The sequence below is a fragment of the Tauraco erythrolophus genome, chromosome 6 (genome assembly GCF_009769465.1).
Source record: "Tauraco erythrolophus isolate bTauEry1 chromosome 6, bTauEry1.pri, whole genome shotgun sequence".
NCBI lineage: Eukaryota > Metazoa > Chordata > Aves > Musophagiformes > Musophagidae > Tauraco > Tauraco erythrolophus.
In genome coordinates, this window is record NC_141470.1 from 46,228,238 (window position 1) to 46,252,348 (window position 24,111).

Here is a 24,111-nt window from a genome sequence, read left to right on the forward strand (position 1 = left end):
TGGACAGAAAAACCCATTTCATTTAAAAAAAAAAAAATCAATACAAGGACACCACTTTTGAAGTTACTTCCTTACTAAAGCAAAAACTGGGTCATTTAGAGCATGAACAGAACGCCAATGACAATGTAGTACCCTTGGTTATTCATTTTGTCTTATTTAAAGGATTGGTGTGGCTCCCTAAATCAGAAACTCTATTCAAAGTTTCTCCTCCAACAAAGAACATTCCCTAACACTTTCTCCTGAAATATTTCTGACCAACTTGTGACTACACAACCAACAAACCAATCTTATACTGCAGGGCTGTAGTCTTTAAACCCTTTCAGTAAAGCACTACACTGCCACAACAAATAACCATCCAGATTAGGCTCAGAGACTGCAATGTAAATCTACTAAGATACTCAGCATCTACAGCCCAGAGTTCTCAAGATAACAGGCTTTGGCCTGTTAAGAAATAAGAACTCAAACTCACATAAATTTTCTCCAGCTCTTCTTGAAAAAAAGTTTCACATCTTGTCAGATCACAAAAACAAGTCTGCTGCCTGCTTTACCCAACACAAATATGCAGAATTCTGCTGAAAATTTACCTGCACAGTGCTGTCCAACAAAGCTGACAACATCTCCAAGGGCTTTCCAGTTGCAGCTTCCTCTGGTGCTCATACACCTAGAAAAGCAAGGGAAATAATGCCTCACTGCATGAATCATGTGGCCATAATTACTTGAACTGCTTGAAGCAAGAAAGGTAATCAAGGAGCAACTTACCAGTTGTTCTGACCCATCTGTATCTGAGACCTCGTGGGGTTTCAGTTACTTCTGTCTTCTATCATGAAAGTGTGGAGGCAACATAACATCATTCACCTCTATTGCTTTTTTTGACCATCTGTATTTCCAGCTCATAGCCTGCTTAGAGCAGTAGCTCTGGGCAGGCAAGAGGTCTGTAATCCTAGATGCTTTTATTTGCTTTTTATATGTTTTGTCCCATTTACTTTAAAAGCATCTTAATTCCTGTTGTTTATAACTGGTGAAAACCGCAGATAATGGTAACTCAGAGCTCCATTGGATGACTCTGCGTTTTATTTAATTTAAAGAAAAGTCAGGTCAGGCTATGTTCCCAGAGCCGTATACTCAATACACAAGGAAATAGATGGTTTTGATTTTAATCAGGGTTGCACTTCAAACACACCGTCACCTAATCCCATTTGAAGACGCAGTCACAATGAATAAGGGCGTCACACTGAAGGAAGAGCAACGCTACATAGAAATCCGTTGTATTGCTTCAGGACACAGTCGTGAGGTATTTTATAAGAGTACAAAAACTAATGAGAAACTAAACTATTGGCACTTTAGAAAGCATGAATTCTCTCCAAATTACTTCCTTTCTTCTTGGGTTATAGGATAATGTCCAACATTGCCCTTATTTCCAGCAAATAACAAGTCGAGTGCTTTTTTCTGAGCTCTGTAATGAGAAAACCACTGTGCAGAGCAGGGCAGGCTGTGCCCGGCGCCGGGGTGGGCAATAGCGGCACGGATGTAGGAGTGGCACCTGGCAGATGCCCCCTTGCTGTACAGTCACAGGGCGGCTGTAAATAAAACCTTCTCTCAGGTCCTGCCAACACATTTCGGGGAGTGTTTTTTAAAAAACACACTAAATCTCCAGTTGTCTGTCACTGAAGCGGCCCTTACTTGGTGCAGAAAAATTCTTGCAATTGTCTTGAAATTTCCATTCACCGTAACCTTGCAGAAAGCTTGCCTTCTCTGGCAAATGAAGCTTTACTAGGCAACAACATACAAACATCTTCATTTCAAACCGAGCTCTTGATGCAATACAATAAACAGAAATCATGTATTATACAAAGCAACTGTCTTACTCCCTGTTCCCATAGCTCTGTTGGTTGTTCACAGTCCGCTCCCTCCAACAAGTGTTTCACGCTGTAAGTCAAGGCTGAGCCTCTACATCTGCAGCTGCAGTTCATGAGATCAACTCATTCAATCACATGGTGAGAACTGCTGCTTCACTGCGGCAGCAACTTCTGTAGTCTAACTTTTGAGTGCAATAGGTGCTTGGGAAGTGAACTCGAATCCTGCCCTCACCGAAGTCATCATTGGATGATGCTGTAGTAGAAGGTACACTTACATTGCCTGGTTTTGGTTTGGGTTTTACTTTTTATTACATCATATTCTCTGTTTTGAACGATCCCTTAAAAAAAATATGAAACAGACAAGCAACTTTCCAATTTCCCATCACCCCAGAACAGAGAGTAACATATTCTTACTACTACTAATGAATCCGAAAATTCATTCAGTGATCACAAGTTACTACTATCACCTAGTTCATATCAACTTTTCCTTCAGTCGAAACCACATTTTTTTTTCACTGCAGAGCCTACTCTCCCCATTACTCTTATGGTACAGAATGAGTCTTGCTTTCACACTGCTCAGCATGCTGACCTTCAGTGCCTCCTTTTCCCAAAAAAAAAATCTTCAACTCTGTTTTACATAGGAAGAACTTCACCAAGTCTCTGAAGTCATCACATATATAAAACCTCCTGTCAAAATGAAGTTCTTGTGACCTGAGCCTTCCAAGCTGACAATAGGCACTCTGAGATTTGTAGAACACAGAGACTTCCTTTTCCCAATTAGTGTACCTCAAGTACCGTCTCCAAAGAGAAAAGTGTTGTTTTATCAAAAGCTGAGTCCACCGAAAGTCATGCCCTTATGCAATATGCATGTTCAATAAACACATTCCATGGTGTATGACATTACAGACTTACAAATATTACGAGTATGCATTAGTGATCTGAATAAAGATAGGTCAGCTGGATCTGAGCTACATTTGCTTCTTGCAAAGGTTGCAAGTGAATGTCACCTTAACTACATCTGCATTGCATTAAGGCAATTAAATTACTGACAGAAGAAACAGAGGGGAATCATTCAGATTTAAAGTGGTTCCTGAAGGACAGGACTGTCATAAAAACCGGGTCGCCAAGATCTATAAGTTGGCCAATGGCAGAACTTAGTCTGAAAATAATGAAAAGATAGATGTACTAATAAAATTCTCTCTAATTCTAACCTAATTACAGGCTGGGATGATTTTGTATACAACCAGAAATATCGGCAGAAGGCCCAACTGGCAAAGCAAGGAGCTGTTAATGAATTAAAATGCAAAAAAGAAAACATACAAAAAGCTGAAACAAGGACAAGCAACAAAGGAGGAGTACGAAAGCATTGCTTAGGCAATGAAGGATGGTATCAGGAAAGACAGAGCTCAGTTGGAGCTCAAGATGCTAAGGGACATAAAGGGTAAAAGGAAAAGAATTATGTAAGTGTGCTAGCAGCGAACTGAGGTTCAAAGGAAACGCGAAGCTGTTGTTGAATGTGGAGACAACTTGGTGGCAGACAATATAGTAAAGGCTGAAATACTCAGTGATTTTTTTGCCTCGGTCTTCTAAGAGTTCACAGACCTCCATACACATCTGAACAGTTTGAGAAAGAAGGAAACACAAAAGTAGGAGAGTTAGGAACAATTTAGAGAAACTGATTGCATTCAGTCTACAGGGACAGATGGGACCTGCAGAAGAATGAGGAAAAAGCTGGGCAGTGTGATTGTGAAGCCACATCATCCTCAGAATATGCGATGATCCGGAGAGGTCCACGGAAAGGGGCTAAATATTACAGTCATCTTTAAGAAGGGTGCAGAGGAAGATCTGAGGAACTATACGCTTACCAGCTTCAACTCGGTCCCTAGAAAGACCATGCAGCACATCTCCTTAGGATCCATTTCCAAACAAATGAAGGACAAGGCGGCAGTGGGGAAAAGCATGGATTTACAAAGGGCAGATCAGCCCTGACCAATCTGATTGCTTTCTCTAATGAAATTACTTGCTATGTGGGCAAGGGGGGGAGTGGTGAACAGGACACACAGCCCTCAGTGACTCCACACATCAAAGCCACCAGTTTTATCATTGTAAAACTTCTGCAGCAAGGCCTACAAGTCACGAGTACCTTTCCTCAGCTGCAAAGACATACATGGCTGCTCCAGCCTTCCAGGATCACTTGTTTCTCTTTCCTGACACTTTGGATCTCCTCGTTCAGGTTTGCCTGTTTTAGCTGTTTCATGTCATGGTTCAGCTCCCAGCCGAGTATTCTGCAGAGCTGCTTAACTCATTTGTACAACACCTAGGACAGTGGTTAGGTGTGACGATCTCCTCTTGTTCTCTGAGCCAATAATTCCTTGGGTTTTTTAAGTAGTAAATTAACCTGGAGTTATCAGAGGCATTCATTCGACATTAAAAATCCTAACCTAACAACTTTTCTTCCGGACATTTTACATCTCCAAGATAATTGTCTTCTTACTTTAGTTCCAGTTGGGTGAATATTTTGGGCAAGTCTTTGTCCAGCCACATAAATACAACACATCTCATTTCCTTTAGTCAATCACACCCTATTTTTCTCTTTCTACAGATTAAAAAAAAAAAAAAGGCATGCAAATCAATGCCTGCATATTTAGTTTCTACCTATTTTGTATTCTTTTAGAAGATGAAGATCAAAAAATGATCATTCTGCTGAATTCCCTCTCTTGTGTTTATTTTTCCCCTTTTTATCTTAGAAGTTCATCACCTTTTTAAAAGAAGATGCTTTGTTACACTTAGGGGAGTTTCAGCTTATTCCATTAAAATATTTTAAATCAGTTCTTTGTAGCTCTTCTTTCTAGATTATTTCATAAAACCTAAAAAATGCTTATGACATGTTCACTTTAGAGGGTTGTCATTATTTTTATCATAAAAGTTTGAATAAAAAAAAAGAAAGGAGTACCACTGTGTTTTTCTGAGTGACAGTGAATTTAACTCAAATAGTACATTAATTGGGCCCACACTTACACGGCTGTAAAAGAGGAATAATCAAAGACACTTGATTACACCAGTAACTAGCATAATTGGAACCAGAATCAGGCCAGAAGCCTCATGCATCCAGTGCCCTCTCGAGGTTTGCCGAAGGTGATGCCAGCAACTAAAATGCTCCCACGCACTGGGAAGCTGCGAATCCACACTGTTATTTTCTCTGTAGCTGGCCTGCTGTTGCAATCCTTCAAAAACATGGAATTGCAGCCAACGTGTGGCAGGGCTTATCTGTTAAAGCATTAAGTAGAGTTGGGGTTATTTAGCCTGGGGAAGAGAAGGCCCCAGGGAGATCTTATTTCAGCTTTCCAGTACTTAAAGGGGGCCTACAGGAAAGCTGGAGAGGGACTTTTTACAAGGGCATGTAGTGATGGGACAAGGGGTGATGGCTTTAAACTGAAAGAGGGCAGATTTAGATTGGATATAAGGAAGAAATTTTTCCCTCTGAGGGTGGTGAGGCACTGGAACAGGTTGCCCAGAGAAGTTGTAGATGCCCCATCCCTGGAAGTGTTCAAGGCCAGGTTGGATGAGGCTTTGGGCAACCTGGTGTAGTGGAGGGTATCCCTGCCCATGGCAGGGGGGTTGGAACTAGGTGATTTTTAATGTCCCTTCCAACCCAAACCATTCTATGATTCTAAGTACTGATACTCATCCCAGAAGATAACATCTTCCTTTAACCAAAGCTCTGATCCTGCAAGGGATTAGCATGCACGTTTGATCCACACACAGCAAAGTAACCGCTTACTCCACTGGGATCAAATTCTCAAAAGCAAGTTATTCCATTTCTTTGTGAGATGGAGGCAGAAGCTGTAAAAGTATTCTTTGCTTCTTGTGAGGACATGGGAACTGTCAATTGCAATTTGCAACACACTATTTCAAATAATACATATTTTTAATATATGTTTCTATTAGTGAATAAGACAGTTGTGTCTAAGATTAACACGTTGCAGGAATCTGACTAAAACAGATGTCCTATTTATTCTGTTCAGCTTCATTCTTAGTTATTTCAGGCTCTGCTTAGAGTGGCATTAAGTCATACATTACCAAATATATCATCTCAAAAAACAAATCCAGACTTATTTATACATATTACTTAACTAGAAAAAAGGTTATTTTTCATTCAGATGCATCCGGCCTACTGTGAGGACCTGTCACTTCATGGATTTCAGATACTTACGCACAGGGAACAATTTAATTTTTTGTTTAATCTGCATTCAGTCTACTGATTAAGATAGATTCAGCCTTTGAAAGCGTTCTGCCCACATTACCTTTGCAGTTAAAGCCATCTACCAGAAAATATTCTCTGTGTGCTTATAGATGTAGTACTTGCACAGTGTCACAAAGATTGAGACTGACACGGGGAGCAGAGAGTTCTCAGTCCATCTCCTGCAGCTTGTGGGATTATTTCCATTTGGGCTACAATTATGCTGGACAACAAGCAGCCTGTGCCAGGACTTGTCTTTAAATTTGTAAATTTTCAACTCCTTTTTAAGTCAAAAAAAAAAAGCCATCTAGACAAGGTCCTGGGCAACCAGCTCTAGGTGGTCTCGCTTGAACAAGATGACCTCAAGAAGTCCCTTCCAACCTCAGCCATCCTGTGATTCTGTGAAAAGTAACATATACAGTAATGAGACTCTCTATCCTGCAGCCTTGGTAGATCACATGCAATTACCAAATCTGTCTCATTTTCTACAGTTATCTGTCAGGGTTGTCTTCTTGCTTTCTCAAGGAAAATTCATTCATAGCCCTTAGCCAGAAAGAGGTTATTAGGTTATTAAATCACTTAAACAATCACTTCAGCCTGGAAGGCACAGCCGTCAGTTTGTGCATCTGTGCTCAAAAGCGTCCTGTCAATGTGTGACTAACACATCTGATAAGTACAAAGTGAAGCAATTTCAGTTATTCCCAGAGGAAAGGAAGTAACAGCAGAACATTTATGCGCTAAAATTTCAGCACAACCATCTTTTTCATTTCAGTCAGCCAAATTATAAAAATAGTAATCACAGTATACTTGGTTCCATTTACCTTTGACGGGCCAAAAATCAGAAAACAGAATTGAGCAAAGACCTGTTTGCCATGAACATACTGGATAACCTATTCTTCAAAGGCTGCAGTAGTCTGCTCCTCCACCCATCCATCACACAGCTTTGCTTCTGGGGCGTTTCAGCGTTCCGTTGCCTGCTCTGCAATCCCCAACTGGTGCTCATAATCAAATGGAATCTCCACAGTGTCTTGCTGGTATTTTGGGGCCCTGCTTGGAAGCTGCCAAGGACTTTCTGTTCCAATTAGACTGGTAAGGACTAGCAAGGTACTGTATTTCATGTGGCCAACTTCCTCCTGACACCTGAGCATTTCACTTGAAATTCTTTGCTATAGCAGAGAACCCCAGACATCATCATATACTTTTGGTCTCTGCTGCTTTTTGTCCCAGGACACAGTGCAAATTTCATCTTGCACTTTTGTGAGAGAAGTATTAGTTCTGCAATAGATGTTAAAATATCTTTGGTGGCTGACAGCTCGTTCACAGAGGAAACGGCACAAACTAGACCCACGTGAGAACAGTGTCTGTTACACAAATACAGCTATGGGGATTAGCTCTGATGGCAATCTCTCTTTCCAGATGTGTCTTACTCCAGTGAAAAAACACTGTATCTCCTGCAAACGGTTTTAGCTTCAAAGAGCCTGTGATAAAATCCTCATTTTCTAAAGGACAAAACGTACACTCTGTTAAGTTCTGTAACAAGTTTTCTTCTGCTTTTATGGGGACAAAAATGGAATACAGTTCCAGTGTTTGGTTCAGCGCCATCATTTAAAGGGTGTCATCTAATTTAGCCTCTTGTCTTACTGCCCAAGCTGTGGAAAGAACTAGCAGGGACTGTGAGGATGAACCACCGCCCACTGTACTTGAAGAGCAGGTTCGGGAACATCTGAGGAACTTGAAGGTGCACAAGTCCATGGGACCTGATGAGATCCATCCGCGGGTCCTGAAGGAACTGGCGGATGAAGTTGCCAAGCCACTGGCTATTGTATTTGAGAAGTCGTGGCGGTCTGGCGAGGTCCCCGATGACTGGAAAAGAGGGAACATAATCCCCATTTTTAAAAAGGGGAACAAGGAGGACCCGGGCAACTACAGGCCGGTCAGCCTCACCTCTGTGCCTGGCAAGGTCATGGAGCAGATTCTCCTGGGAACCATGCTAAGGCACATGGAGAGCAAGGAGGTGGTGGGTGACAGCCAACATGGCTTCACCAAAGGCAGATCGTGCCTGACCAACTTGGTGGCCTTTTATGATGGGGTGACAGCATCGGTGGACAAGGGTCGACCAATGGATATCATCTACCTGGACTTGTGCAAAGCTTTTGACACTGTCCCGCACGACATTCTTCTCTCTAAATTAGAGAGGCATGGGTTTGATGGATGGACCACTCGGTGGATAAGGAATTGGTTCAATGGCCGCACTCAGAGAGTAGTGGTCAACGGCTCAATGTCCAAGTGGAGACCGGTCACGAGTGGCGTTCCTCAGGGGTCCGTGTTGGGCCCGGCCCTCTTCAACATCTTTGTCGGTGACGTGGACAGTGGCATGGAGTGCACCCTCAGCAAGTTCGCCGATGACACCAAGCTGTGTGGTGCTGTCGACACGCTGGAAGGGAGGGATGCCATCCAGAGGGACCTCGACAGGCTGGAGAGGTGGGCCCGTACCAACCTCATGAAGTTCAACCAGGCCAAATGCAAGGTCCTACATCTGGGTCATGGCAATCCCAGGCACAAATACAGACTGGGCGGAGAATGGATCGAGAGCAGCCCTGAGGAGAAGGACTTGGGAGTACTGGTGGACGAGAAGCTCAATATGAGCCGGCAATGTGCTCTTGCGGCCCAGAAGGCCAACCGCGTCCTGGGCTGCATCAAGAGGAGCGTGGCCAGCAGGTCGAGGGAGGTGATTCTTCCCCTCTACTCTGCCCTCGTGAGACCTCACCTGGAGTACGGCGTCCAGTTCTGGAGCCCCCAACATAAGAAGGACATGGACCAGTTGGAGAGGGTCCAGAGGAGGGCCACGAAGATGATAAGAGGGCTGGAGCACCTTTCCTATGAGGACAGGCTGAAAGAGTTGGGGCTGTTCAGCCTGGAGAAGAGGAGGCTCCGGGGTGACCTTATAGCGGTCTTCCAGTACCTCAAGGGGGCCTACAGGAAAGATGGGGAGAGGCTGTTCAGGAGGGCCAGCTGTGATAGGACAAGGGGTAATGGTTTTAAAATAGAGGGAGGTAGATTCAGATTGGATATTAGGAAAAAATTTTTTACCATGAGAGTTGTAGAACACTGGAACAGGTTGCCCAGAGAGGTGGTGGATGCTCCATCCCTGGAGACGTTCAAGGCCAGGTTGGATGAGGCCCTGAGCAACCTGATCTAGTTGGAGATAAACCTGTTCCTTGCAGGGGGGTTGGACTAGATGACCTTTGAAGGTCCCTTCCAGCCCTAACCATTCTATGATTCTATGATCTCCATTTACCTCCTCCTCCTGCATGGCAGTAGGACCAACTCTGAAATGAGAAGTTATATCCTCTCATGCTGTAGCACTGCAGGGCTAGATCCATCTGGGCTACTTTTCCCCTCAGTGCAGTGTCTAAATATCTAGAGCAGAAGGATATATTACAGCAACTCGTATGGGAGAGTCACATTTTGACCCTAACTAGACTGGCAGCACTGCTTGAAACCACGAGCTCCTCAGCAACCACCAGTCCCAGCCTGGCCCTTTGACGGCCAGCCTGGCTGTCAGTGCCTCTCCTTGCAGCCTGTCTTTCACATCTGCTCTTGGACAAACAGGAGGAGGGCTCAGCAGTTGGGCTTCCACGCAGACAGCGACTACGGTAACAAGAAGAGATCTGAAGGTCATTCACTGCTCTTTTAGCAGTTTCATGGCACACCAGAAAAATGCAGCAAGTAGTATTTTGCCCACCTATAAACTTCCTGTGAGTTTTCTGGAAAAAATAAATACAAGTCCTTCTGAAAAGCAGTGCTAACAAAAATACACTTGCTCCAGGATGAATAAAGACCAGCAGTGCTACAAATCACTTATAACTCCACTTCATTAGCCAGGTGTGACATGTCTGCAGATTAGGATAGCTCAGTTTAAACTGTCCACAGGTTTCAATTAGTAATTCAAGCCATCCTGTAATGCTGTCAACTCTAGCAGGAAAAAAAAAAAAAAGAAATCCCTCTCCCATGGTAGCAGTCTCTTCAGGCCTTACAGGATAGGGTCTTAAAAGGTTCACATCAATTCAGAGCCAAGGCTCAAACATGTCTGTGCTGCTACAGAACACAGTGAAATACGTACCAGCCCCCAGTATGCAGCCAAAAAGGAGCTCACAGCTGAATCCGAGAAATGTAATCTCCTCTTCTTTGATAATTTATATTACATGGGCTACTCCGTATCAATCTAGTGTCAGCTAAACTTTTCTGGGTCTCCACCTAGCTTCAATTTTCCACACATGGCTATTTTCCCTTGCTAAACTTTTATTAATAACCCTATAAAAGCAATACAGTTCCATATGCTATCTGCAGACTGCGAACTGCGGCTCATGAGTCACTGCCATCTCTCCCAAGGTTGAAAGGCTGGCAACCACAGAGGTGAGTTCTAACCAAGAAGGAAATGCATGTTCAAGGACCTCAGAGGCCATCCCATTATTCTGACGCCATTTCAGCAACCATTACAGTTCCAAATTACCCTGACAGCATAATTTATACGCATGCTTTGAAAGTGGCTAATCCCTTGAGTGGTTGCTTATTCCTAGCATCAGGAAAAGAGAGGAAAATTAAAGGATTTCCATGCCTGGGCTTCGTGAGACACAGGCTCTTTTTCTAATATGGTACATTGGTCTTTGGCCTCTCTCTAGCCAATGAAACACCCCCTGAACGTGCACAGCTCCAATGCATTAAGCTGACTGTAGACCATGATGCAACACGTGTATTTCTCCCCGAGGAAGGCAAAGGTCACCCATCGCTTGTTCCACACCCATTAGCTCCCAAGCAAACTCCTACCCCACCTCACGGCAAATGTACCGCACAGCTGGATACCTCCAGGCAGTCATGGAAGAAGATGGAAAGACACAAGTGATGGACAATCTGCAGGTGTTGGGAACAGACTCCGTTGTTAAAGTACGCAGTGATTATTTTGCTTAATTTTTGCCAAAAATCAATTTACGGACATTGCTTTAATTGTTTATCTTTTAGCGTCGTAGTCCTTTCTTCAGACACAAGCTTGCACTATTAGGCACAATCTGCTATTTTTAAACCAGATTTTACATTCAGTTCAGAGCAGAGCAACAGCTTCATTAATTTTTCCATCTGTTCTGTTCAGGCTTGTTGGCTTCCACATAACATTTAACTTTTGCATGAACCCAAAATGCCAAAAGCTAAACTGAGCTCAATTCTATTGTGCTTCACAATCTGACAGGGGAATCATGCAGTAGTTTGCCTCAGATTTGGTAGAACAGGATAGGCCCCTGTTCACTCTTCATCAACTATTATTTTTAACCATGGAAAGGAGGGATATCGGAAAATGTAATTTTCCAAACACACCATTTTGTGTTGGAAGCAGCCATGGGACCGCTCATGGATGTCACAGTCCCACAGACCAAGCTATGAGGCTCTAGGAATTTGACAGTATTTGTATTTCTAGGCAAATCTGCATGCCTTTAAGCAATTTAACTTCGGCTTTTCATTGAGCTTGTTAAATCTGTGTATAAATCTGGTATCTTGTGAGTTACCCCATCCAAACAGGAGATGACAGTCTAAAGTTATCAATCCACTACCATTTCCCAAGCAAGAGGAAAACAAATTTTTGACAGCCAGTATTAAAAACCAGAAAATATGAAATAAACAGAGTAGCTAAAAAAATCCTCCACTCTCCAGAAAACAGGAGATCCTGAAGCTGTAACGTAACACAGATTCAGTTACTGTAAAGTATTTCCAAAGGTTCCTAATATACCAGCTGTGCTACTCTCAGACCTGTGAAACGAGGGGAGAGGAGATGCCAAGCCAGGAGATTTACCACAATAGCAAAAAATTTACCCCAGTCAGCAAGGAACCAAAGGGCAGAGGCTCACTGCCTGCCTCACCAGGGAAAGAGCAGAGCACTGTCAGGGGATGTTCTGACCTTCTTTCCAGCATACTTACATCTCTCTGTGGATCATAGAATCATAGAATCATAGAATGGTTAGGGCTGGAAGGGACCTTCGAAGGTCATCTAGTCCAACCCCCCTGCAAGGAACAGGGATATCTCCAACTAGATCAGGTTGCTCAGGGCCTTGTCCAACCTGGCCTTGAACGTCTCCAGGGATGGAGCATCCACCACCTCTCTGGGCAACCTGTTCCAGTGTTCTACCACTCTCATAGTAAAAAATTTTTTCCTAATATCCAACCTGAACCTACCTCCCTCTATTTTAAAACCATTACCCCTTGTCCTATCATAACTGGCCCTCCTGAACAGCCTCTCCCCATCTTTCCTGTAGGCCCCCTTGAGGTACTGGAAGACCGCTATAAGGTCACCCCGGAGCCTCCTCTTCTCCAGGCTGAAGAGCCCCAACTCTTTCAGCCTGTCCTCATAGGAAAGGTGCTCCAGCCCTCTTATCATCTTCGTGGCCCTCCTCTGGACCCTCTCCAACTGGTCCATGTCCTTCTTATGTTGGGGGCTCCAGAACTGGACGCAGTACTCCAAGTGAGGTCTCACAAGGGCAGAGTAGAGGGGGAGAATCACCTCCCTCGACCTGCTGGCCACACTCCTCTTGATGCAGCCCAGGACGCGGTTGGCCTTCTGGGCCGCAAGAGCACATTGCCGGCTCATATTGAGCTTCTCGTCCACCAGTACTCCCAAGTCCTTCTCCTCAGGGCTGCTCTCGATCCAATCACCACCCAGTCTGTATTTATGCCTGGGATTGCCATGACCCAGATGTAGGACCTTGCATTTGGCCTGGTTAAACTTCATGAGGTTGGTACGGGCCCACCTCTCCAGCCTGTCAAGGTCCCTCTGGATGGCATCCCTCCCTTCCAGCGTGTCAACGGCACCACACAGCTTGGTGTCATCGGCGAACTTGCTGAGGGTGCACTCCATGCCACCGGATGGCAAGGAGTCCGGTTTTGAGGTTCAGTCAGAAACACTTAGAGCTTTGGGGCTTTTATAAATATAAATATAGAATCATAATTCACATTTTGGATGATGGCTTCTATTGCTCTAAGTGGCTTATCCCAATATGGAGCTTGAACACAGTTTCTCTTCTGGAAGGAAGGTCAGTTCTCACGCTTCCAAGGACCAGCAAACTTCTACCTCATCTGCAGATGAGCAGTAAAAGCTCTGTGTTGGGGGCTGGTCTGAACACATGGCGGGTATGTGGACATAGTAATTGGACTGTAAGAACAGAATTTAATGCAATGAAAGGAGAAAAATTCAGATGTTTCTGTAGGACATACAGCCTAAAAAGTTGTCCAGAGAAAAAGGCAGCAGGCTAGAAATAAGTGCCTTGCAGACCAGGCACTATGCAAGGACTGCCAATCACGATGTGCTTTCCTACACCATGTCCAAACACCCGCAACAATAATTTCTAAGAACATTTGTAACAGTTGTTACATTGCTACGACCCTTCATGATCCTCCCAAAACATTAGCCCGTGTTGCTCTCTGAGACAAAAGTACCTCCCAGAGGGAAATGCTTCAGGCACATACATGTCCAGTGAGGAAGTTGACATCAAGAGCAGATTTTGTACTGTTCTAAAACTAACAACCTGCTTAACAAAGCAGAGCAAGCAGCACCCGACTGCTTGCTCCCCTGCTTCTGACTGCCCATACATAATTTTCCATCTTCAACTTCCCAGTCCTGAACAGAACAGTCAGAAACTGTTTTGTCCCTTGTCCTGCAGAAGGTCACTTGGCTCCCAAGTCTAAAGCCTTGTGTTTTTTCATGAGGCGATTCAACCAAGTCTTCCTCTGATTTCCAACCTGTGTTCAGCCAAAACCAAACAGTTAAAGACATCACTGTAAAGCCTGCTATGAAACAGGTCAGCCCTCATGACAAGATGGCTGTGTGTTGTGGATGCTGCACTGATCAGTAGCATCTTTTCACCAAGAAATCCAGTAATACAGACCCTAGCCAGGACAGCAAATAGTAGCAACTGATCTTTTTTTAAACCACTTTCTCCTGTAGCACAACCCTACAGCATATTATTTACATTTTAAATGTTGATCAATTCTCACTCGCAACAAACAGCTTACTTCCCCTGCTGTAGCTCATCTGACCCATGTAAATGTACAAGAGGTATTGTAAGATCAATGAGAAGATCAACGAGAAGTTACAAAATAAGTTAACGTTGCAAAGACTGGATAAAAGAACCCATTACAGGGTGAAAGTTGGGGTTAAAGGGTAGGAAGGAAAGCACCAAAAACCCCATCCATTATCATGACTTGGTGATGAACTGATTTATTAGTAAAACAGTATTTAACTGCCAAATAAATTGGACATATTTAGTGCTATCAGAACATTTTTTTAAGTTGTTTATTAGCTAAGACAAAACAAAGTCAAGAGGGCTAATGACTTTTTATCTCCTAAACTGCCACTAGCGTGAACAGTTCATTATCTCCGGAAGTTAAATAAGTTTGGTACTGTCCTGGTTTTAACTGGGACAGAGTTTTCCTTTTCAGCAGCTAGAAGAGCTGTTTTCGTTTTAGTCTGGGATTCATTATGAGAAGAACACGGATCTGATATTTATAGTTGGCACTGAGACCTCAAGGACTTCTCAGCTGCTGTGTTCTTGCCAGTGTGCAGGAGCACAACAGGCTGGGGGGGAGCATGGCTGGGACAAAGGGTCCACAACTGCCCTTGTGATTTGAACTTAGGATTGAGGGCCAAACTGGCCAATGGAGTATTCCCTATCAGCAACGTCTAGTATATAAGAGGGTTGACCAGGAAGAAGAGCTTTTGCTCTTCCAAGAACTCTCTTCCAATGGCTCTCTCAGAGTGCTCTCTCTCTCTCTCGTTCTCGTTTCGGGCCTCTTCCCTGTCCAGGATTGTGGTATCAGGACTTACCTGTTTCTGGATCATTTGCCAGGATAGGACAGGCATTGGTCACCAGGTGGTGAGCAATTACACTATGCATCACTTGTTTGTACATATTATTGTCATTATACATATATATAGTCATATATTATCATCATTATTACTTTTAATTTTATATTATTAATATTAAATTGTTCTTTTCTCAATCCACCAGTCTCCTTCCCTTTTCCCTTTTAGTTCTCTTCCCCGTTGCCCAGGGATGGAGGAGGGTGAGAGAGCAGCTGTGTGGCATTTAACTGCCGGCTGGGCTAAACCCCAACAGATACCAATTATTACATGAACAAAAGTGGTGAAGTTATTCTAAATTTTACCATTACTACCTTTATTTCCATATTTCATTTCAAGAACCAACAGAAACCTGCAAAATAAATACAAAAAGTGAGAGAAAACCATGTATTTTATTTGTATTGAGGCAATAGGAGCTCATCTCATTTAGACCAAAGAATGGAGAGCGATTGATTTAATCAAGTTTTTGAGAATTTACAGAAAACAGGAAAAAAACTTCATGCTTATCACACTAGTATGAAACTGAATTTCCTATGCCAAAACCTTCTCTCTTCCTTTAGACTTGGCACAACATTTCAATGCCTCCACCACATTTCACATCTTAACTTGTCAAAATGTCATATTACCTATGTAAACATGTTTTATGTGTAAACGTCAACAAGTAAATGGGAAAGCCTACTAATTTATCCACCTCAAAAAAATCAAGTATGAACTAAATATCAAATTAATTACAACACATTCATAATACTGTTTCAGCGAGAACTAAAGCCTGTTGAATTCATAACAAAAAGGATGCAGAAACAAAAAGCAGATGTGCAGTGTCATGCATTAGTGTAATAACATTATAAGGCAATAATAGAAAAGGTAAATACTTTTTTTTTTTTTTAAACTACACTCGCCAAGACAAAAAATCAAGGCTGTACTCTTAGTCAGTTCGTTTTGGTAGTGTAGGATTTCTTCTTAGCTCAAGCTAAAAGTGCTAACTTTTGAGCATATTCATCTGTTACTGTGTTTAATAACAGATACTTTTGTCAAAAATACAACATATGGATTTAAGCTTTGTGCAATTACAGATTTTTTTACTTTTTCAGTTCAAATTCTCTATGTGGAAATTAAAAAAAAAAAAAACACCTCTGTTCCCAAAGAATCAAATAGGGTAAGTGGGAAGAAATATTTGGAATTAAATACTCCTAAAATGAACAATACATGAACAATAATATCTCTGCAGGAAAGAAAAGCTCGGCAGCCTAAGTCAAAAGACTAAATTAATACTATTTTCATATGTTTTTTGTTGCTTCTTTGCTCACTTCGTGCTCAAACTGAGTAAGGAAAAGTCGTCATGTGGCAGTCTGGAAAGTCCGACATGACCAAGGATTTCGTCTATTGTTCAATGTGCCTTTGTAGTGCAGAGCAGAATCAACCTCAACCATTTAAAAAAGAAACTGAAATCACATCTCAAAGTTAATATAAATGGTCTCAAAGTAATTATAATATCACGGTAATCAAAATGACTGTTCTTTTTCCTCTAATTATAACTTAATTTAATCTACCACCTATCATTTTTACAAACTGCAGTTCACATAAAAACATTTGCTGATAACAAAAGCTTTTCTTTGGAAACAACACTGCTTTATATCTAGTCAGGCAGCTTGTGCATATCAGAGCATTCTGTCCAGAGAGACATGGAAAAGGGTAAAGGACAAAAAGCTGAAACATGGCTACAGCTTATCTGTGCCTTTAACGCACTGCAGAATCTCAGGCAGCACTAGAGACAGCAAGTTTCTTCAGATGATCCATAAATACTTGCAAGCTGACATCATCAGTAAGAATGGGTGCTCCAGACTCCTATAAAATAAAAGGAAACAAGGAGAACAATTATACTCACTGTGAAGAAAAAGCATTTTAAGGCACAATACGTTCCACTAAATAAACACTTTATAAATTTAGGAAGACCTTAGAAGCGTATCACTGCTGAAATCCTCTGAGAAAAAAAAGGGCAGATTGTACATTTACATAAATTTTCATATGTTTACATAAATTCAGGCATAAATCACAGCTACACTCTCTTCCATATTATGCATACAGTGATGAGCTGCAGTATAGCAAGATATTTACAACAACCATACAAAACTCAAGAGTTTTTGACAGCTGCCAAACGCTAACTTACAAATTTTTCAAAATAAATAAAACTTCCATGCCACAATTCCTGCCTCATTCCTACCTCAGTGGAGCAAACAAAGGTGAGAGAAACAGAAACATGGAAGCAACACAAGTAACAAATCAGTACCTGTTGATGAAGCTCAGGCATATCAAAATGGTGAAAGGAAGAAACAAATGCACTACGGGTCTGATTTGCCACTGACAGAAGGTTAACCAACTTTCTCAAGGAAAGTGAGGCCAAATCTCTCCTACAGCTCTATGCTGCCTCAAGGAAACACCAAAAACAACATCTGAAGGTCATGCCACTGCAAAATCAGATCACAAAAGATGAAAAAAAAAAAAAACACCACACCAACCTTTCGGGTGGATTTTTGCAATTTACTTTTTGACCTTGGAAGTAATTTTCAGAATTCCAAGAAGTTCAAAATGGTCTTTTTTTAAATTATTATTTTTAAACAAATTTACAATCTAAATAAAACAGCAGTTGGCAACTCTGCAAATGTCACATAGTAACTTTCTTAAGTCCTTTGAAACCAATCTGCCACTACTTCCATTTACAGATATAGGAAGAATCCCTATCAATCTCGAACATTCAACCTTCTTAAAGGTACTAAGCACCCGTATTTCCAAATGAAATCAGAGCTGTCTGAACTCTTACAAAATCTTCCAAAACCCAGACATGCAAGTCTCAACGAGGACGCTTAGAACTGGTGCTCCTGTCTGATAACTGGCCAAAACCAGTTCTCTGTTAAACCCAGGAGCAGTAAGAAAGAGTTCTTAGATCACTGCAATGCACTTGACGCAACACCGCAGCCACTCTCAGGGAAGGCCCGCTAAATTGTCATGGCTAAAATCAGCTCGTGGTGGCAAGACAAGAATAAAGGATGTTTTACTTCCAAGCCTGCCAAATGCTAAGCCTGAGCTCCCTTATTTAAGGAGCCACGAGGGAATTACAAGCAGTCTAATACTGCAGCAGGGTATGACTTGCCACCTTGTGTCTTATGCGTGGAAGAACAGTTCATCATCACCGAGTAAATAAACCACCAAAGGAGCTGACAGACCCCTAAGAAAAAAGATCCTTCATGATGACTGCTAGTGCTAATCTGGGATAAGTAAGATCAATGCACAGACTCTATTCCTGAAGCTGAACACCTCATCCAACACGTGCACACAGGCAGCTGCTGTCACCACTGCTACCACCAACAGCAGTAGCTTTACTCTGAAGACTGAGAACCCTTCATTCCAGTTGCAAAGGTAGCAGAGTATTTTATTTGCTGGGGAACAAAGTGAAAACCAGCAAAGTCACAACATACAAGTCTGAAAAGTACACAAGAATTAGCTTTCATTTTTCGCAGACCACCTTCAGTTTTGTTTTCTGTTGAAACAAAATTTTGAGCTAAGGCATACAAAGAGAATTTAAACTTAATTTAAACAGTGATTTAGTGACAGCTAGCTGGGTATTTGACAAGATTTGTGTCACTGATCTCTTCTTTTGTTTCACATTGCCTTTTTTTTTGCCTTCATCTTTTTGTCTTGGTAACTATGGGGAATTTGCATTCTCAAATAAACGTCATATACAACATAATCTGAAAATTTCAACTGCATCTTCAAAGACTAACCAACATAATAGAGCTGTATGAAAAGCTTACCATTATTTTCTGAAAAATGTTTCTACACCATATAAAGCACCTACCTGATAAAGTTTAAAAAATATCTTTACTTACACTATTAAAAACCAAACTAGTCAATTCTTATTGCTTCCTGAAACATGGTTTCCGTGGTGTGTCGGTGCCCTCTTCAGGTCAATGTGGACTAATAAATTTTTCTGTAGACTTTCAGTTATGCACAAAATTAAATTACATCAAACAATCCAGGAAGCTCAAGAGAAAAACAAGAGCAAAACCAATTCGGTTTAAAATTTCCTCCCAGCAGTTACATTTTTCATTTCATAATTTGTACTTGGTTCAACTTTGCTCACAAAAAAACCCGCAAACGCAGGAGGACATTACGTTGAGCACACACGCTGCGATGTCACTGGGGAGATTACCACACCATTTCTTGTGTTACCCTAGAACTGAATTCTTTGCTACGTTAAAAGGGAAAGCTGTGCTTTCCAAGATGTATCAAAGAGTCTCTCTTGTCCAGCATGAACTTTTTTTTCAGAGATCAGTTCAAGATTTGTTTTGTGTTTGCATTTACATTTGGAATACTGTTTCATTTGCTTACTAACCAAACGAGCAGGAAACTGTTGTCCTGTACTTCTGGAAATGTCAAAACTTCAAAAATTTCCAGCTACTGTTTAGATAAAAATAAGACCTTTCAAACTACAGGATTTGTCTGTATGTTGTGGAGGATACCATGAAGAGAGACACTAACAGATTGCTGGTGAGGTTATCAACTTCAGAGGCAAGAGAGCTGAGTTCAAATCGTGCTGTCCCTGACTCAGCACAAAGCTTTCAAGCGTTTTCACTCTGGATCTCAGCACTCTTCGCTGCAGAAGCTTCACTAGAACCAATACGTCCCTATGAAAACACACCCTGATAAAACTTACCTGACAAAAATCACTGCCGTAAAACTGCTGCAGAGCTCCCTCACACTCCTGACTTGAACACTGTACACCCTTGAGCAAAATACTCTAAAAGTACAGTTAGTACATAGCTTCAACTCTCTGATGCCATTACATTTTCATGAGAAAATGACACTGCACTAGCATTCACCCACAGCAGTGCTTCTCTTCCCACTGGAAAAGCTGAATGTGGGAGGAGCACGCAACTGGGATGCAACATTCAAGAACACAGGCTGCTCCAGAAAGTTTAACTTTTCAACTCTTACATAACTTCCTTCCTAAAAACAAGATTTGAAAAACTGATTCCTGGTCACCCGGGCCACAAAAATTCTGGAAAATATCAGTACACTGGTACTGGTGTATTTTTCAGTTCTAACTTCAAAATTTATTTCCCCTATTGTAAAAAGGTCCTTTAGTCATAATGTGTGGTAAGTGCTCTCGTTTGAGGAATTTGAAGGTATCTGTCGAAGAAAGATTGCTTGACATGAAAGCAGCCTAACAGAAGCTTAAAATAGCAAACCAGATCATTTTTGTCTGCAGAAATGAAACCCATTTTTCAATTCAACGTTTGCAATTTTGGTGGCATCAGGCCAAAACTGCATTTCTTTTTCAGTTTCAAAACTTGGCATTATTACTTCTACGTACACAATGTGTCACTTAATTCCTGAAACAGAGAAAATCATGCACCAGCTTCATTGGCAGATTCATGCTTACCTGTCCCCATGCATACATATTGTTATGAGTCTGAGAGGGATTTACTTTTGAAAGCAGGAAACGAGCCTTTAAAAAACAAAAACACATACAATAAATTAATCTTCTCAAATAGCTCAGAAAAAATTACCTGAGTACGAAACATGTCATTTCTACTATTTGGAGATCAAAACGTGCACATACACCTATTCAGAAGAGCAAGTAGCACATCTATAAATAAAGCCAACTCCCTGGTTTCTATAGTTACGATGCAGAACTGCTAACAACTTTTCAATGCAGCAGAAAGTAAGCTTTTCTCTTTTTCTAAGCTCTAGCAAAGCAAATGTGAATATCAGTAAGACATTAATTAGTAAGTTTCAAAAAAAATAACACAAAGAATAATTCTGGTATCGGTCCAGAGACCCTGACAAGTACTCTCTTTTTTGTCCAACACACCTCTCATAAGGAATCTGAGAGTCCAAGTTCAGTATGGTAAAAACAGTAATAAATAACAGGATTCACAAATTAGGTAAAAAGCTACTATTAAATATCTGGCTCTGTAAAAGCTTTAAAATTCACAATGTTCACTTGCAATTTACATATATTTTAGCACAGAAATGCATGTTTATTACTAAAAAAAAATTTCATGACATTACTAACACATCACTTCCTAGATTATATAACGTGTTTCAGCATACCTGGCTTCCTCCATGCTCTGTATCAATGTATCTGGGCATTGGAAATCTGGAATGCAAAATTTCTTGGGCATCATCTATTGGAGCTTGTAGCAAGTGGTGAAAATTTTCATATTCCGGCATATCTTGGTAACCTGATTTACGCCACTGAGCTATGGTCTGGGTATAGGGGGAAGAAAAGTTTAGAACTGATTCACCAATCTTTCTTACAGAGGATACACAGGGCTTTTCAGAGGAGAATGTGCCATTGCTGGCCTCTTTTCTATCACTCACTCGTTTCTGCCCTACAAGTAAATTTTTAAAAGCTAAGATGTGCAAGTAACACGCCACTAGATTTTTTTTTTTAAACTCTAACAATCTGTGGTCCATCTGTATTTCCTTCTTTTGTCATCCCTTGTACGCTAAATATTTAATTCATAAGGTCAAGGATACTATTTACAGTTCTCTAATACGCATGTCTATGATACAGATGAAATAAATATTTATACTGATATTTATCCTTCAGGACCTGTAGCACAGCATCTCGGCCTTCGAGGAGTGAAGCTGGCTGCTCAAGGTCAGCTCACTGTGATACAAACTGGTGTTAGGAAAGACCTGGAGGGACCCTCAGCAGGGGATCCCCCCTCCTTTGCTGGCTCCTGTCTTAAGCTGAGGCTCTCATTTCTGGCTCCTGCCTGAGCTATCCTGCAGCCAGGCCTGTACCCAGCCATGCACCCCACTCATCGGGACCCCCACCCGGGTACTTGACTACCTGGCTAGAGCTTGGACCCGCCTCCTCCCCATCGATTTGTCTGATGTTTGGAACTAGATGATCTTTAAGGTCCCTTCCATCTCAAACCATTCTATGATCTGGACTGGAGGCCGAGCCTGGCTACTGTCTGTAAACCGCTCTGCTTGCTTTGCTCAGGGAGCGTGGGGCCAGGTCCTCACTAGAGAGGTCTCTGCCTGCCTTGCAGACATGCTCAGCTCCCTGTTCCCCTTCCCTCAGGGAGCAGCTCACCTCTGCTGCTTCCTGACAGCACCTTACTAAAACATAGAGAACATTTTTCTAGTTAAGAAGTGTTAAAGTTTAGTAACTATTTTAAAAAGTGCAGCTATGGGCACATGATCCAGAACAGTATTTCTCAAACTCTCAGCTGTGAACCATTTGCAGCAAAAAGGAGCAGCTCAATTCCTCCAGGGAAGCAGAGCGTTAGCAAGTCACAAACATTTATATTACTAGGGAATGTCTATCTATCTAACTTCCAGGAGCAGCTTCATTCCTCCAGGACAGTGCAGATGAAGGGAGACTATAAAACCTGGTGTTCTGACTCCTTACCCCTGAAGAACTAATTTAGAGGTTTAAATCAAATGAGTGAAAAGGGGGGGGGGGGGGCAGGTGGGGGTGGTGCAGGGAATAACACTTTCAAAAGTGGAAAAATATTGATCTAAACCAAATAATTTGTGTATTGAAGCTAATTCATCTTAAACCCACCATAACAAACGGCACTGGAACATCAAGTAACATCAGGTATCTGTGCGTAGGCACGCTAGGTTAGCAAACTACAGACACGAATTAGGAGTCTGGTATTAGCCATGCAGATGAGAGGTCAAGCACTGCAGTGCTTTAGAATTGGGGCTTGACTTTCACAACGTAGCACTCCTACAGAAAAAGAATATGTAAGAAATGACAAATCTTACCTCTCCATGATAAATAAGGATTTGGAAAAAGGTGTCCATAAGGAGGATGCGATCTGGTAAAATGCTGCTGCTATCCAGAAGAACAGGCTAAGATTTAAAAATAAATTAAAAAATCACCAACTGATGCAGAATTGAGCAATCAGATGGCATTACCAGCTTTTTGAATGAGTCACTGAATCTTAGGAACTTTTTCAATCACTTACTAAAGCTCCATATTTGCTCGTTTTCATGTTATACATCTGCAACCCACACAATCTCATTCTAAAGTTATCCAGTCTGATTCTGAATATATAACTTCATGAAAGTAATAAAAAAATGTATTCAAGAGCTGAAACCTCTTTCATTATTGTGCACTTTTCTAGTCTTTCAAGCACCTCCATATTTACCTATACAATGCCTTTAAAATAAAGATTCAGTAGTTATTCAAGCACAAGATTTGAGGGTTGTGGGTTGTTTGGTTTTTGCAGTCTTGTCCTTGCAGGTGTTGTTACTGTGTATATATATCCACCAATACCGTAGATTTCTTAACTCATCAGTATTTACTATATAAGGTAAATTTAAGGTTTTAATTCACCTTTTTAAGGGCAGTGACACTATATTGGCACTATATGATTTAACCGAATCAGTACCATATGGATCAATCTTATTAGGCATACCAAAAATATTAACTATTCCAAGAATCAAAACCACAATTATTACTCATTCTACACTGAGGTGTCTACTCCTGCTTGATTATGTTTCTCCTTTGCATCATCCATGCGACTAATTGTTAGTCGTACATGGGAGAATGATCTTACACCTGTGAGTAGCTCTTCACAAACCACTTCATTACTTTGGTTTAAACTCCACTTTTAAAAGTCTTTATTTTTCAGCCCCATGAATTGTCTAAAAAAAAAAAAAATCCTAACAAAAGTTAGAATTCCAACCCGCCAAAATCCTTGCCTACTATGTTTATTTTCACTGTCCTACCATCTCCTCACTCCCTCTTATCTATCACACTACTTTTGTTGTCTCCTATCTTACACTTCTTTCACAAGCTTCTTGGAAGATGATCTTTTTATTTTAGGTTTATACAGAATGTGCCACGATAAGGTTGGCTGGAAGGTTCTGTACCAAATCTATACATAACAGTAACCACATCAAAATTAGAAGCTTTGGATGAGGGTGTTAAGATACAGGGAATTTTGTACATTTTAAAAAAAGAACCCAACTTTTGTTTCAAACTCTACGGAAAAAATTACATTTTTAAATAAAACATTTTTGTTGATGTTCCCATTCTGGTACCACAGAAAGAAAAGCAAAATTCCCACAGCTCTCGAAAACTA

At 41.5% G+C, this 24,111-nt stretch overlaps 1 protein-coding gene across 4 annotated transcripts in view; it reads right to left on the reverse strand.

Moving 5' to 3' along the window:
* Nucleotides 1–15,305: 15,305 nt before the first annotated feature.
* Nucleotides 15,306–24,111, reverse strand: part of SEC23A (SEC23 homolog A, COPII component) — a 34,220-nt gene continuing 25,414 nt past the window's right edge. For all 4 annotated transcript variants that reach the window (XM_086613119.1, XM_086613117.1, XM_086613118.1 and 1 more), the window contains 4 exons: nucleotides 22,787–22,873; nucleotides 21,110–21,265; nucleotides 20,436–20,501; nucleotides 15,306–16,840 (listed from right to left, as the gene is read on the reverse strand). In XM_086613119.1, the coding sequence (XP_086469245.1) occupies nucleotides 16,751–16,840; nucleotides 20,436–20,501; nucleotides 21,110–21,265; nucleotides 22,787–22,873 (399 nt within the window). In that variant the 3' untranslated portion in view covers nucleotides 15,306–16,750. The remainder of the gene's footprint in view (nucleotides 16,841–20,435; nucleotides 20,502–21,109; nucleotides 21,266–22,786; nucleotides 22,874–24,111) is intronic.